Below are 14336 nucleotides of genomic sequence, written 5' to 3'. Positions count from 1 at the left end.
CCTACTGTACAATAATAATGACCTCACCATCATATCACTATTGCAGAATTGGTGTTAAGTTTTATTTGGCAAATGAAGGCCAACAAGTCCTGTGGTCTCTCATTTGAAACGGGGAATAGAGCATCTGCTCACTAGAAAACATCTTTGATGCCAGAGTGTCGCTTTCTTTCCCAATATGGCGCCGTTCTCAGCAGCAAGGTGGATGACGGTGCCAAATATAACTCGGTGGCTGGTCCAAGTCAGCATTTTGAGGAACAAGATCCTGGAGGAGGGGGTGGTCCAAAATAAAGAAGTGCTTTCTAAAAGAAGGCCAACAGCTGCCTTTCAACACCAACCCCACACCCCCACCTGCCACCCCTATCCAGCCACTATGTACACATTTAATGTACACACACACACACGTACAATGACACACATTCAGTCAAGACACAAGTTTGTGTCATGTTTTGTATTGGAGATGACACGTTACAGGTTGTGTTTGCAGTTTCCATGGCAACATATCACAAGTCACATAAGCGAGTATGGCTAACAGTTCATGCTAAAGGCTGAGCCGAGAGCGTCAAACACCTGTTGAGTCAATGGGCAGCTCGGGTCACGCACTTTTTTCCCACCCCCTATGTTCTTTTTGTGTGTTTTTTTTTAAACCTTCAACAATGGGAATATACGCTCTTATTTTGAAGTGATCAAAGACAAAAAAACAAGCTAAAAACAATAACCAGGTGCTTTGAGGCGCCAAAGGGAAGTGACATCACACCACAGAGCAGGCCCACCACCATGAAGATGAAGAGCATCCATCTTCATCATCCTCAGTCAGTCTTCTTATCACCGCTGGCCTGCAGACAAAATGAATAATTAAATAAGCGCCTCCTGCAGGTTGCAAAAATTGCCATCAAACTGTGTGGATAAGTTAAAGTGCGTTTCAAGTATTTTTTGTTATATCCAAGGAGGAAGAAAATATTATTTGTGTAAAAAGCACCACTGCCACCTACTGTAATGGATGCGCAATTGCACTCATTTCTACAATGGCAAGACTTTTTTTTTTATCTTGAGGCCATATGCCCCGCCCCCTATTTGATAAGGATTGAGTTAACAGTTAAGCATAGAATGGGTGCAAATTCCTTCATCAAGAAAAGTGTAACAATTGAGAAAAATGGGGGGGGGGGGGGGTGTAAAATAAAAGGAGATTGAAGAGATAGATGACAAAAAAATGGAATGGAAAAGAGAAAGAGTTTCGAAAAAGATGAGAAAGGGACTAGAAAGAGTAACCAAAGAAAGGAATTTAAAAAAAGGGAGAAAATACAAGAAAGAAGCAAGAGAAATAGAAAGATGAGAAAAATAAAGGAATAAGAGGAAAATGAGTGGAGAGAAAAAAAGAGGCAAAAGAAAAAAAGTGAAGGATAAAAAAGGAGAGAAAAGAGTGGGAAATTAAAGTAGGAAAATCGAGAGAGGAAAAGAAATACAAAAGAGGGAGGAATAAGTAAAGGGAGGAAAGAAAGAGAAAAGAGCAGTGAGAAAGGGGGAGAAAATAGAAGCAAGAAAGAAAGAGAGGAAAGGGAGCAAATTAATTTCCAAAAAGAATAATGTCAAAAAGAGGAGAACGAGAGAGAAAACGGGAGACAGAAGACAACATGGGAACTTCTCTACAGTTATTAATAACTGTGCCACTTTTCAAAGCCTTTTTTCCTCTGCAATGGCACAATGCATGATGGGATACGAATCTTTTCCATCGGTTCACTACTTTCCGAGACGCATTGAGGGCAACTTGAATAGACTACGAGGATGACGACACATTTCAACAGCACCGCAAAATGGCCGACTCGCAAAATGGAGGAACGGGAGAAGGACGCGAAGAAAGAACGCGTGCGTGCGTGCGTACAAGTAGTTTGCTGTGCTCGTCCAGCAGTCTGTCATACTCCTTCGTCAAGTTGGACGCTTGTTTCTTGATGGCGGAAACGTCGCCGTCACTCTTGCGCAGGGCTGCAAACGCACACACATACAACTTCGTTAAAGGGGACATGTGTATGTCAATATTTTCTCATTTGTGCAAAAATCCAGACTTGAGACTTGAGAAAGATCCATCGCGTGGAACCTGGGAATGAGTTTGAACTGCCCAATCAATCAAATTTAAATTGTGATCATGAGTATGGCTGCCATCTTTCTCACTTTTTAAAATTGTGAGAAAAACAAAACAAAACATTTGTCTAACTCATTTAGTGCAACAAATTTGAGAGCGTTCCTCCTGGTCTCCTCACCTTTCCTGGTGGCATCCAGTTCCTCCTTCAACGTCTTCACGTCCTCCTTCAGAGTCTTGTTCTCTTCGTGGACTCCGCCTCCTTTCTTCCCCACCTCTGGCACATCCAAGCCGGCTTCTCGGAGTTTCTGTCAGAAAAAAAAAAAGAGTCTTGGGTCACGTTTGAAAGAGGGTGAGAAAAAAAACACCACTCCCTGGAGAGCAACAGGTGCTCAAACCAAACGTCCTCCGACGTTATTGCGACATGAGTACTTTGTGATGTCATCATCATCATCAAGTGTCCGGACTGAGAAGGGTCAGTGAAGGCAACACGGTGAGTGGCGAGAGCAGCTGAGCATCGAAGGAGTCAAACAGCTGCCGACGCGTTGTCTTCGTCATCATCTCGCTTTCCCGCACTGACGCCATCGGGACTCTGACCCTGCCCACAATGCAGCTAGACAGCCACACACTTTTTATTTATTTGATTCACCCTCCACTCTGTTTGTTTGTGGTTGAGTTAACCGGTAACTGTGTGTGAGTAACTTTAAATAACAAAATGTTATTTTTAGCCCAGTCCAAACTATCAAAGTCCTCCCCCTCCCTTTTTAATCTGATCCAACAGCAGTGGGACACCCCCCCCCCACCACCACCTTTCACCCAGTGTCTTCTAATTGAGCACAACGTGACGAATGAAGCCCCTCCACTCACTCCTTGCAGTATTTCGTTTTCATCTATGAAGCTTTTGGCGGCGTTGCTGGCGCCCTCCGCCTGCTTCTTGAAGGCCTCATTGGACGCCATCAGGGAGGCCTGCTGGGAAAGAAGAGTGGCCAGACGACGAAGCAACCTGCACACACACACACAAACGCTCAATCTTGTTCCCGTTCTCAACGGAAACTTTTCCAGCAACTAGAAACAAAAGGGAAAAGACTTGTTGCAAATATGATACAACTGGTAAAGGTGAAGCTGAGCAATCCTCAACTTCTCTCTGGAACGCAACAGCAAAAGGTGACATTGATTTGCTGTAAAAATCCATTGAGTGAAAGTCAACATTTGTCAGTGTCACCTTGCATTGTTGCAATTGTGAAGGTACAAAAGTTCAAAACCTCCAACAATGTGAAGAACTACTGGTCTACACTGAACTTACATCAGCTTTACACTGAGTTTAGATCAAGGTGAGAACTGAAATTAAATCAGGTTAAGACTGACCTGAGACCATTCTTGACTATATTTGGAATGAGACTTAGACTTAGTTTAGACTGTGTTACAAATGAGTTTAGATCGGGTTCAGACTGTTTCAAATGAGTTTAGATCAGATTTAGTTTGTGTTACAAATTAGTTTAGCCCTGGTTTGGACTGCTCACAAATGAGTTCAGATCAGGTTCAGACTGTTTCAAATGAGTTTAGATCTGGTTTAGATCAAGTTACAAATGAGTGTTGATCTCATTTAGAACTAGTTACAAATGAGTTTAGATCATGTTTAGACTGTTCCAAATGGTTTAGCTCTGGTTTAAACCGTGTTACAAATTAGTTTCGTTCCGGTTTGAACTGCTTACAAATGAGTTTAGATCCAGTTCAGACTGTGTTTCAAATTAGTTTAGTTCTGGTTTTAACTGCTTACAAATAAGTTTAGATCCAGTTTGGACTGTGTTTCAAATTAGTTTAGTTCCGGTTTGAACTGCTTACAAATGAGTTAAGATCCAGTTTAGACAGCGTTTCAAATTAGTTTAGATTAGGTTTAGACTGTGTATCAAATGAGTTTAAATCTGGTTTAGACCAAATTACAAATGAGTGTTGATCTAATTTAGAACTAGTTACAAATGAGTTTAGACTCTTTCAAATGGTTTAGCTCTGGTTTAAACTGTGTTACAAATGAGTTTAGATCAGATTTAGAATGTGTTACAAATTAGTTTAGTTCCGGTTTGAACTGCTTACAAATGAGTTTAGATCCAGTTTAGACTGTTTCAAATTAGTTTAGATAAGGTTTAGGCTCAAATGAGTTTAGATCTGGTTTAGAAAGAGTTACAAATTAGTTTTCATCTAATTTAGAACTACTTACAAATGAATTTAGATCATGTTTAGACTGCTCCAAATGAGTTTAGCACTGGTTTAAAACTGTGTTACAAATGAGTTTAGATCAGATTTAGACTATTACAAATTAGTTTAGTTCCGGCTTGGACTGCTTACATATAAGTTTAGATCAGGTTTGGACCATGTTTAGAATGAGTTTAGATCAGGTTTAGACCATGTTTCAAATTAGTTTAGATCAGGTTTAGACCATGTTTCGAATGAGTTTAGATCGGGTTTAGACCATGTTTCAAATTATTTTAGATCAGGTTCAGACTGTGTTTCAAATGAGCTTAGATCTGGTTTAGACAAAGTTACAAATGAGTTTAAATCTGGTTTAGACCGAGTTACATATGAGTTTAGATCTGGTTCAGACTGTGTTTTAAATTAGTTTAGATATGGTTTAGGCCAAGTTACAAATGAGTTTGGATTGGTAAAAATGAGTTTAGATCAGGTTTAGACTGAGTTACAAACGTTTTTGGGTTAGGTGCAAACTTTAAAATGAGTTTAGATCAGGTTTAGACTGAGTTTCAAATGAGTTCAGATCAACCTTCCATTGGATTTGAAATGAAGCAAGTTTAAAATCGGCGTACGTACTTGCACACATTGGATTGAAGTACACACAAAAAGTTATGCGCGTCAACTTATATTTAGTAACACACACACACTGAGCTTGTGGTGTTGACACGTGGTACTGATGATGTAAAAGTAACATGACAGAACTAATGTCAGTCATGTAAAGTAACAGACACTACGTAAAAGGACAAACGAACCAGGGCGGTGCGTTCCGGCTTACGTTTATCGAGGAGCCTAAGAGAGTAGGGAGGAAGTTAGTCAGGGCGTCCAAATATGGCTGAGGGGTTATATACAGTCCGGAAATATCCGATCAGCTGCCGACACTTTCCGCTAACTAGTCTCCTGACTCCCAACATGGAAATCCACCAGTCACTGTCTATTACAGCGCTACGTGTGAGTGACTGTGTGTGCACACACTCCCCCTGCTGGAAACTCCTCTTAGTACACCAACACGTTGGTTCTGTTTGAGGCACTAGTTCTTTTAAGCCTCCTGTCATGTCAATTGGAGATGACACACGTGTGTGTGTGTGTGTGTGTGTGTGTGTGTGTGTGTGTGTGTGTGTGTGTGTGTGTGTGTGTGTGTGTAAGCAAAACATATGTGTCCAGTCCATCAAATATGATATAATATATGAGTTAGTGAATAACATTTTGGAAAGAAAGAAGTGATTTTATATGAGGTCAGGTCAGGCTTGAGGTGTGTTTAGATCAGTTTTAGACTTCGTTTAGATCCATTTTGGACTGAGTTTGGATACGATTTAGACTGAGTTTAGAGCAGGTTTAGACTGAATGTAGATACAGTTTAGACTGACTTTCAAATGAGTTTCGATTAGGTTTGGATTGTGTTTACATAATTTTTCAGTTTCAGTTTCATGAGACCTGGTTTAGACTGCATTTCGATCAGGTTTAGACGAAATTCAAAAGCAGTTCAGAATTAGTTTAAATTTAGTCTAGACTGCTTTTCAAATACTGTTTAGACAGAGTAGATCAGTTTTATGTGTGTGTAGATCAGGTTTAGAATTTACTTAGATCTTGTTTAGGCCAAGTTAAGCTTTGGTTTGGACTGTTTAGATATGATTTAGATCGAATTTAGATCAGTTTTATCTGTGTGTAGATCAGGTTTAGACTGTGTTTCAAATAAGTTTAGATCAGGTTCAGAATGTGTTTATATTTGGTTTAGACCAAGTTAAGATTTATTTTGAACTGTTTGGATAATGGTTTAGACCAGGGGTGTCAAACTCATATTAGCTCAGGGGCTGCATGGAGGAAAATATATTACTAAGTGGGCTGGATCTGTAAAAAAAAAAAAAAAAAGGTATATAACTTAAAAATAATTGCCGTCATTTATACGCATTTTTTCGCTATTTGTGGGCCAGCCCTAAATTACGGAGCTCAACTGTAATAAAAAAACAACACTTATGCAAGTGGAACGCGGCAACACTTTGCCTGTTTAAGTTCTGGATGTGTTAAATCTACCTGTTTTGTATATATTTTGTTCCCAGTATGAATAGCGGGACGCAGTTAATGAAGTTATAGGGACGTTAAGCCTTGTCATATGTATTTGTGTTACCAGTAATTGAATGTGTGTCATATTTAACACATTTATGTCGGTCTATGATTAAAAAAAAATGTCTTTTTAAACAAACCGTGACTTCAGGTTGTGTTTAAAATAATGACATCCAGGACAATTCTGTGCACAAGTCGCATTGCTCATCTGTGGACTGCTTGTGAAATTACGAATGTATACGTTTTGATTGTGGCCTTCTGATTAATTGGTCCGACATTACAAATGTTTTTTTTTTACTTTCCAAAACTATCTCGCAGGCCAGATTAAACCACTTTGCGGGCCTAATCTGGCCCGTGGGCTGTATGTTTGACACCCCTGGTTTAGACAGTTAACACAGAATTTAGATCAGGTTTTTCTGCATGTGTATCAGGTTTGGACTGAGTTTCAAATGAGTTTTGATTAGTTTTGGACCTTGTTTAAAATAACTAAACTAGCTTTGGGACTGCGTTTATAGATTGGTAATGTGACGACTCAGGAAAGACAAGCTAGACTGTGTGCGCGTGTGTGTTCTCACAGGCAGAGCAGGAGTGCAAATCCGGCGATGTAAAGATTCCTCTGCGCTCTGAACAGTTTCATGTGAATGTGTTCAATGGCGGTGGGATTGTTGGTCAGGTCCACCTTCTCCGTCACGCTGTACTTCCTCACCTCGCGGAAAGCGTCTGCAAACACAACAAACCGAAACACACACACACTGCTATGTGACTTCATCAGACAAAACCAACTAACTCAGCTTACTACTTGTCGTGTATACACACAGACACAGACACACGCACACACACACCAATGAGGAGGAAGACAAGGATGGCCATGGCCACCATGAAGGAAGTGTTGCCATATAAGGCAATGGTTTGGACCAGCCGAGACCTGAAGACTCCGCTCCACCTGGACGCACGCGCACACACACAAAAACATTGTATTATAGTAACGTGCATGGTAATCGCGGTGACTCCTATTGTAATTGTAATGAATTATATCAGAATTGAAGAGCTGCCAACATACAATAATCGCAGTTAATCAAATCAAAATTGGTGGAATTAGTATCATAATTGTAGTTAATCTTAGTCTAGAAGAATAAAATAACTCAATAGTATCATGAATGGAGTCATTCACATTGTATTGTCTTGCTCAATCTAATTGCCAAACAAGCACCTGAAAGACAGCAGGTCACATGATTGCTGCGGTCTTCACAATTTGTCAAGTTAAGACAAGAATGTACAGCATTCCATTCAGACTCACTAATCTGCATATTAATGTGTGTGGGAGCACCACCTCTTAGCAGAAATGAAGGGAATGCAGAGGAGGAGCACCAAGAAGACCTCCACGTACAAGAAGGTGGCCACGGCGGTCCACTGGAGGCTCATCACTGCAACACACACCCACACATCGACTTATCATTAACGATGAATAGTCATCAGTGCTTGTCCAAACCAAATCTGAATTCAGTCTAAACTTGATCTAATCACAATGGAAATCTGATCTAAAATAATTTGAGACTCAGTGTAAACCGGACCAAAACTCATTTGAAATTATCTGATTTGAAATAATTTGAAACGCTGTCCTTTCAGTTCCATCGTCAATAAACAAACTGTCTGCTAGCTAACCAAAGTACAAAGTACTCCCATTCTTCCATCGTACACACAAGCAGACAGTGGTAATAAAATGTTACCCAAGTTGTCCACGACTAAGAACAGCTTTTAAAATACGTACAAGCTAAGCACTCAACAGGCGCGGTCTATTTACTGGAGAAGCGTGCAGGTAAAAACACAAAACTGGCTCCAGAGTAATACGGTGGTTTAAAAAAATCAAAGAAAAATAATCTCTAAAACTCACCTGCAGATAGAGCACTAACACGCACTAATACTAAGCGAAATAAGTTTTCAAGTGTGAGTTTTTTACAGCTTTGAGAGTTTTCGCTTGCTACGCAGCCAACTCTTCCTACTTCCGGGGGAAATGCCAGCTCATCTGGAGGACGCCATGTGATTGGTTAGCTACGCCGAAAAGGGAGGGGCGACAGATGATAATGATTGTTGCATAATTTTATGTCAACTGGATAATTGCAAGCATACTATTTTCGATTTAATAGCCATCTATGTGGAACGTGATGCATACCTATGCACATTTCCATTTGATCACGTACGCGTCGTGTTTTACGTCATTGCGTCACATTGATCACGTCGACGTTTGGATGAGCGTGACGGGACTGCAATTCATGTAATATCCAGCAGAGGGAGCCACAATCCACACCTTCTATATGACGACTTCCACCAACCAATATTTGTGGCAAGATTCATTTAGCTCCCCACCCCCAAATTAAATTGTACTTTTTAATTTATGCAGCCAACTAAATAATTGTTTTCTTTATTCCTTGCAAGTAAGGAAATAAAAAAATAAAACATGTTTATTTTAAGATACATTTGACATTTTATTTTTACATTACATTCGTATTCATTGTAAATATTAAATGTTTTTATAAATACACATATTATTAACGAAAATTTTAATTTAAAAAAGTATTTTTCAGATGATATGTTACTTTATGTTAATATAATAATGATAATAATAGTATAATAAAACGAAGAAAAAAAATACAATTTCACAAAAATATTTTTCAACATTTTAAGTTAGTTTTTTTAAACGGTTTATTTACTTATATTAAATAATACAACAATAATTATAAAATGAAGGAAACTCAAATTTAAAAAAATACAATAATTGTACAAACTTTGTTTAAATTGTATTTTCTTTTTAATAATTGGTTGATTTATTATAATGCAATAAAATACGATTTTGATAATACAATTAACATTTAAAATTATAAATAATGGTTTAAGTTAACCATTGTGAATAAAAAAGTAAACAATGTTGTTTTAAAAAAAGTTTTTTAAATAAATGGTTGATTAATTTATTAATTAATTTATTAATTTCCCCTCCGTGAGTCATCACCTTATCATGGTGGAGGGGTTTGCGTGTCCCAATGAGCCTGGGAGCTATGTTGTCCGGGGCTTCATGCCCCTGATAGGGCCACCCAAGGCAAACAGGTCCTAGGTGAGGGACCAGACAAAGCATGGCTCAAACGACCCCAATGACGAACACAAACCTTGGATTTTCGTTTCCCTTGCCCGGACGCGGGTCACCGGGGCCCCCCTCTGGAGCTAGGCCTGGAGGTGGGGCTCGAAGGCGAGCGTCTGGTGGCCGGGCCTATACCCATGGGGACCGGCCGGGCACAGCCCGAAAAGGCAACGTGGGTCCCCCTTCCCATGGGCTCACCACCGGTGGAAGGGGCCAAAGGGGTCGGGTGCGCAGTGAGTTGGGTGGCAGCCAAAGGCGGGGGCCTTGGCGGTCTGACCCCCGGCTGCTGAAGCTAGCTCTGGGGACATGGAATGTCACCTCTCTGACAGGGGAGGAGCTCGAGCTGGTGTGCGAGGCTGAGAAGTTCCGACTAGATACTGTATAGTCGGACTCACCTCCACACACGGCTTGGGTTCTGGTACCAATCCTCTCGAGAGGGGCTGGACTCTCTTCCACTCTGGAGTTGCTTACGGTGAGAGGCGCAGAGCAGGTGTGGGCATACTCATTGCCCCCCAGCTAGCCGCCTGTATGTTGGGGTTTACCCCAGTGAATGAGAGGGTAGCCTCCCTCCGCCTTCGGGTGGGGGGACGGGTCATGACTGTTGTTTGTGCTTATGCACCAAACAGCAGCTCAGAGTACCCACCCTTTCTGGAGTCCTTGGAGGGTGTGCTGGAGAGCGCACCCCCTGGAGACTCCCTCGTTCTACTGGGGGACTTCAACGCTCACGTGGGTAATGACAGTGAGACGTGGAGGGGCGTGATTGGGAGGAATGGCCCCCCCCCGATCGAAACCCGAGTGGTGTTTTGTTATTGGACTTCTGTGCTCGCCACGGACTGTCCATAACGAACACCATGTTCAAGCACAAGAGTGTCCATATGTGCACCTGGCACCAGGACACCCTAGGCCGTAGTTTGATGATCGACTTTGTAGTCGTGTCATCGGACTTGCGGCCGTACGTGTTAGACACTCGGGTTAAGAGAGGGGCGGAGCTGTCAACTGATCACCACCTGGTGGTGTGTTGGCTCCGATGGCGGGGTAAGATGCCGGTCCGACCAGGCAGGCCCAAACGTACTGTGAGGGTCTGCTGGGAACGTCTGGCAGAATCCCCTGTCAGAAAGAGTTTCAACGCCCATCTCCGGCAGAGCTTCTCCATTGTCCCGGGGGAGGCGGGGGACATTGAGTCCGAGTGGACCATGTTCCGCGCTTCAATTGTTGAGGCGGCCGATCGGAGCTGTGGCCGTAAGGTGGTTGGTGCCTGTCGTGGCGGCAATCCTTGAACCCGCTGGTGGACACCAGCGGTAAGGGATGCCGTCAAGCTGAAGAAGGAGTCCTATCGGGCCTCTTTGGCCTGTGGGACTCCGGAGGCTGCTGACGGGTACCGGCTGGCCAAGCGGAATGCGGCTTTGGCGGTCGCTGAGGCAAAAACTCGGGCATGGGAGGAGTTCGGTGAGGCCATGGAAAACGACTTCCGGACGGCTTCGAGGAAATTCTGGTCCACCATCCGGCGTCTCAGTAGAGGAAAGCAGTGCACCGTTAACACTGTGTATAGTGGAGACGGAGTGCTGTTGACCTCGACTCGGGACGTCGTGAACCGGTGGGGAGAGTACTTCGAAGACCTCCTCAATTCCACCAACACGCCTTCCTTTGAGGAAGCAGGGTCTGGGGACTCTGAGGTGGGCTCTCCTATCTCTGGGGTCGAAGTCGCCGAGGTGGTTGGAAAGCTTCTCGGTGGCAGAGCCTCGGGGGTGGATGAGATCCGCCCGGAGTTCCTGAGGGCTCTGGATGTTGTGGGGCTGTCGTGGTTGACACGTCTCTGCAGCATCGCGTGGACATCGGGGACGGTGCCTCTGGATTGGCAGACCGGGGTGGTGGTTCCCCTTTTTAAGAAGGGGGACCGGAGGGTGTGTTCCAACTTTAGAGGGATCACACTCCTCAGCCTCCCAGGTAAGGTCTATTCAGGGGTGCTGGAGAGGAGGGTCCGTCGGGAGGTCGAATCTCGGATCCAGGAGGAGCAGTGTGGTTTTCGTCCCGGCCGTGGAACAGTGGACCAGCTCTACACCCTCAGCAGGATCCTCGAGGGTGCGTGGGAATTCGCCCAACCAGTCCACATGTGCTTTGTGGACTTGGAGAAGGCGTTTGACCGTGTACCTCGGGGAGTTCTGTGGGGGGTGCTTCGGGAGTATGGGTTACCGAGCCCCCTGATACGGGCCATTCGGTCCCTGTACGACCGATGTCAGAGTCTGGTCCGCATTGCCGGCAGTAAGTCGAATTTGTTTCCGGTGAGGGTTGGACTCCGCCAAGGTTGCCCTTTGTCACCGATTCTGTTCATAACTTTTATGGACAGAATTTCTAGGCGTAGCCGAGGCGTTGAGGGGGTCCGGTTTGGTGGCCTCAGCATTGCATCTCTGCTTTTTGCAGATGATGTGGTGCTGTTGGCTTCTTCAAGCCGTGACCTCCAGCTCTCACTGGAGCGGTTCGCAGCCGAGTGTGAAGCGGTTGGGATGAGGATCAGCACCTCCAAATCCGAGACCATGGTCCTCAGTCGGAAAAGGGTGGAGTGCCCTCTCCGGGTCGGGGAGGAGGTCCTGCCCCAAGTGGAGGAGTTCAAGTATCTTGGGGTCTTGTTCACGAGTGAGGGTAGGTTAGAGCGGGAGATCGACAGGCGGATCGGTGCAGCGTCTGCAGTGATGCAGACGCTGTATCGGTCCGTTGTGGTGAAGAAGGAGCTGAGCCGAAAGGCAAAGCTCTCGATTTACCGGTCGATCTACGTTCCTACCCTCACCTATGGTCACGAGCTGTGGGTCGTGACCGAAAGAACAAGATCCCGGATACAAGCGGCCGAAATGAGTTTCCTCCGCAGGGTAGCCGGGCTCTCCCTTAGAGATAGGGTGAGAAGCTCGGTCATCCGAGAGGGACTCAGCGTCGAGTCGCTGCTCCTCCACGTTGAGAGGAACCAGTTGAGGTGGCTCGGGCATCTGGTTCGGATGCCTCGTGGACGCCTCCCTGGGGAGGTGTTCCGGGCATGTCCTACCGGCAGGAGGCCCCGGGGACGACCCAGGACACGCTGGAGAGACTATGTCTCTCGGCTGTCCTGGGAACGCCTTGGGGTCCCGTCGGATGAGCTGGCTGAAGTGGCTGGGGAGAGGGAAGTCTGGGCTTCCCTGCTAAAGCTGCTGCCCCCGCGACCCGACCCCGGATAAGCGGAAGAAGACGGACGGACGGACGGACGGTTGATCAATTTGTAAATTGTTATATATAATTTTATCAAAATGGTCAAATAAACACGGGCTATTTGATCCCTTAACAACCAGTGTCAGACTCTGGTCCGCATTGCCAGGAATAAGTCGAATTCGTTTCCAGTGAGGGTTGGACTCCACCAGGGCTGCCCTTTGTCACCGATTCTGTTCATAACTTTTATGGACGGAATTTCTAGGCGCAACCGAAGCGTTGAGGGGTTCCAGTTTGGTGGCCTCAGCATTGCATCTCTGCTTTTTGCAGATGATGTGGTGCTGTTGGCTTCTTCAATCCGTTAACTCTCACTGCAGGGATTCGCAGCCAAGTGTGAAGCAGTTAGGATGAAGATCAGAACCTCTACATCCGAGACCCTGGTCCTCAGTTGGAAAAGGGGACGGGGATGAGATCCTGCCCCCAAGTGGATGAGTTCAAGTATCTTGGGGTCTTGTTCACGAGTGAGGACAGGATGGAGCGGATCGGTACAGCGTCCTCAGTGATGCGGACTCTGTATCGGTCCGTTGTGGTAAAGAAGGAGCTGAGCCAAAAGGCGAAGCACTCGATTTACCAGTCGATCTACGTTCCCACCCTCACCTATGGTCACGAGCTGTGGGTCGTGACCAAAAGAACAAGATCTCATATAAGCGGCCAAAATTATTTTCCTCCGCAGGGTGTACAGGCTTTCCCTTAGAGATAGGGTGAGAAGCTCGGTCATCCGGAAGGGACTCGGAGTAGAGCCGCCACTTCTTCATGTTGACAGGAGCTAGCTGAGCTCGGTCTGGCATCTGGTTCGGATGTCTCCTGGGCGCCTGGAGAGGTGTCCTCGGCATGTTCCACCGGCGGGAGGCCCCAGAGACGACCCCATGATACGCCTTGGGATCCCGCCGGTTGAGCTGGTTGAAGTGGATGGGCAGAGGGAAGTCTGGGTTTCCCTGCTAAAACTGCTGCCCCAGCAACCTGACCCTGGATAAGCGCTGGAAAATGGATGGATGGAGTAAAATAACCAAATTTACACTTACATAAATACATTTAGATTTCAAATAATTGACTTTTTGTTGTTGTTGTAAATAATGGAATACTGTAGTGGTAAAAAAGAAAAGAAAAGAAAAGGTAACTGTACATATAACACATAACTTTTACATTTTTAATCATTTTAAATAATTGGTTAATTTATTTATTATAAATAATACAATTACATAACTAAATATACAATCTTAATATTATATTTGCCATTTTTTAAAATGAAATGTGTTAAATAATTGCTTAATGTATTAATTGTAAATAATAATAGTTTCACATTTACATCTAACAGTAATATTTTCATAAGGATTTCTACATGGTTGAAATATTTAGTTAATTAATAATTAAATACATTATTATTGTTAATATAATTAAAAATGAGAATTATTACATTATTATTAAAATTAACTATTTGTCATATTTTACATGCACATTTTATTTTTCCATTGTAGTTTTTTATCTGACCCATCTGCTCTTTTAAAAATAAAATGTGGCCCTCAGCACAAAAAAGTTTGGCCACCAGGGTGCTGTGTGTGTGTGTGTGCGCGCGCGTTTTGGGGGAAGGGTGGGGGTCTTTTATGT

General features: G+C 44.0%; 1 protein-coding gene across 1 annotated transcript; it reads right to left on the bottom strand.

The window, feature by feature from the left end:
* Window positions 1-433: 433 nt before the first annotated feature.
* On the bottom strand, window positions 434-8431 carry bcap31 (B cell receptor associated protein 31). Its single transcript, XM_077582840.1, has 8 exons — window positions 8265-8431; window positions 7704-7797; window positions 7216-7316; window positions 6949-7093; window positions 2939-3074; window positions 2253-2379; window positions 1877-1977; window positions 434-833 (listed from the first exon to the last, which is right to left on the bottom strand). The coding sequence occupies exons 2-8, from the start codon at window positions 7793-7795 to the stop codon at window positions 807-809; spliced, it is 729 nt and encodes a 242-aa protein (XP_077438966.1). The 5' UTR covers window positions 7796-7797; window positions 8265-8431; the 3' UTR covers window positions 434-806.
* Window positions 8432-14336: the final 5905 nt, after the last annotated feature.

Source organism: Vanacampus margaritifer, chromosome 1 (genome assembly GCF_051991255.1).
Source record: "Vanacampus margaritifer isolate UIUO_Vmar chromosome 1, RoL_Vmar_1.0, whole genome shotgun sequence".
NCBI classification, from domain to species: Eukaryota; Metazoa; Chordata; class Actinopteri; order Syngnathiformes; family Syngnathidae; genus Vanacampus; species Vanacampus margaritifer.
Note: the sequence above shows the minus strand (reverse complement) of the source record. Positions and strands in the feature narration are given on the sequence as shown.

Coding starts and splice junctions, on each gene's coding strand:
- bcap31 (XM_077582840.1), bottom strand. CDS start 7,795: ATGAGCCTCCAGTGGACCGCCGTGGCCACCTTCTTGTACGTGGAGGTC. Junction 3,075..6,948: donor TTTGCACTCCTGCTCTGCCT/GTGAGAACACAC, acceptor GTGTGTGTGCAG/GTTGCTTCGTCGTCTGGCCA. Junction 2,380..2,938: donor AAAACGAAATACTGCAAGGA/GTGAGTGGAGGG, acceptor TTTTTCTGACAG/AAACTCCGAGAAGCCGGCTT.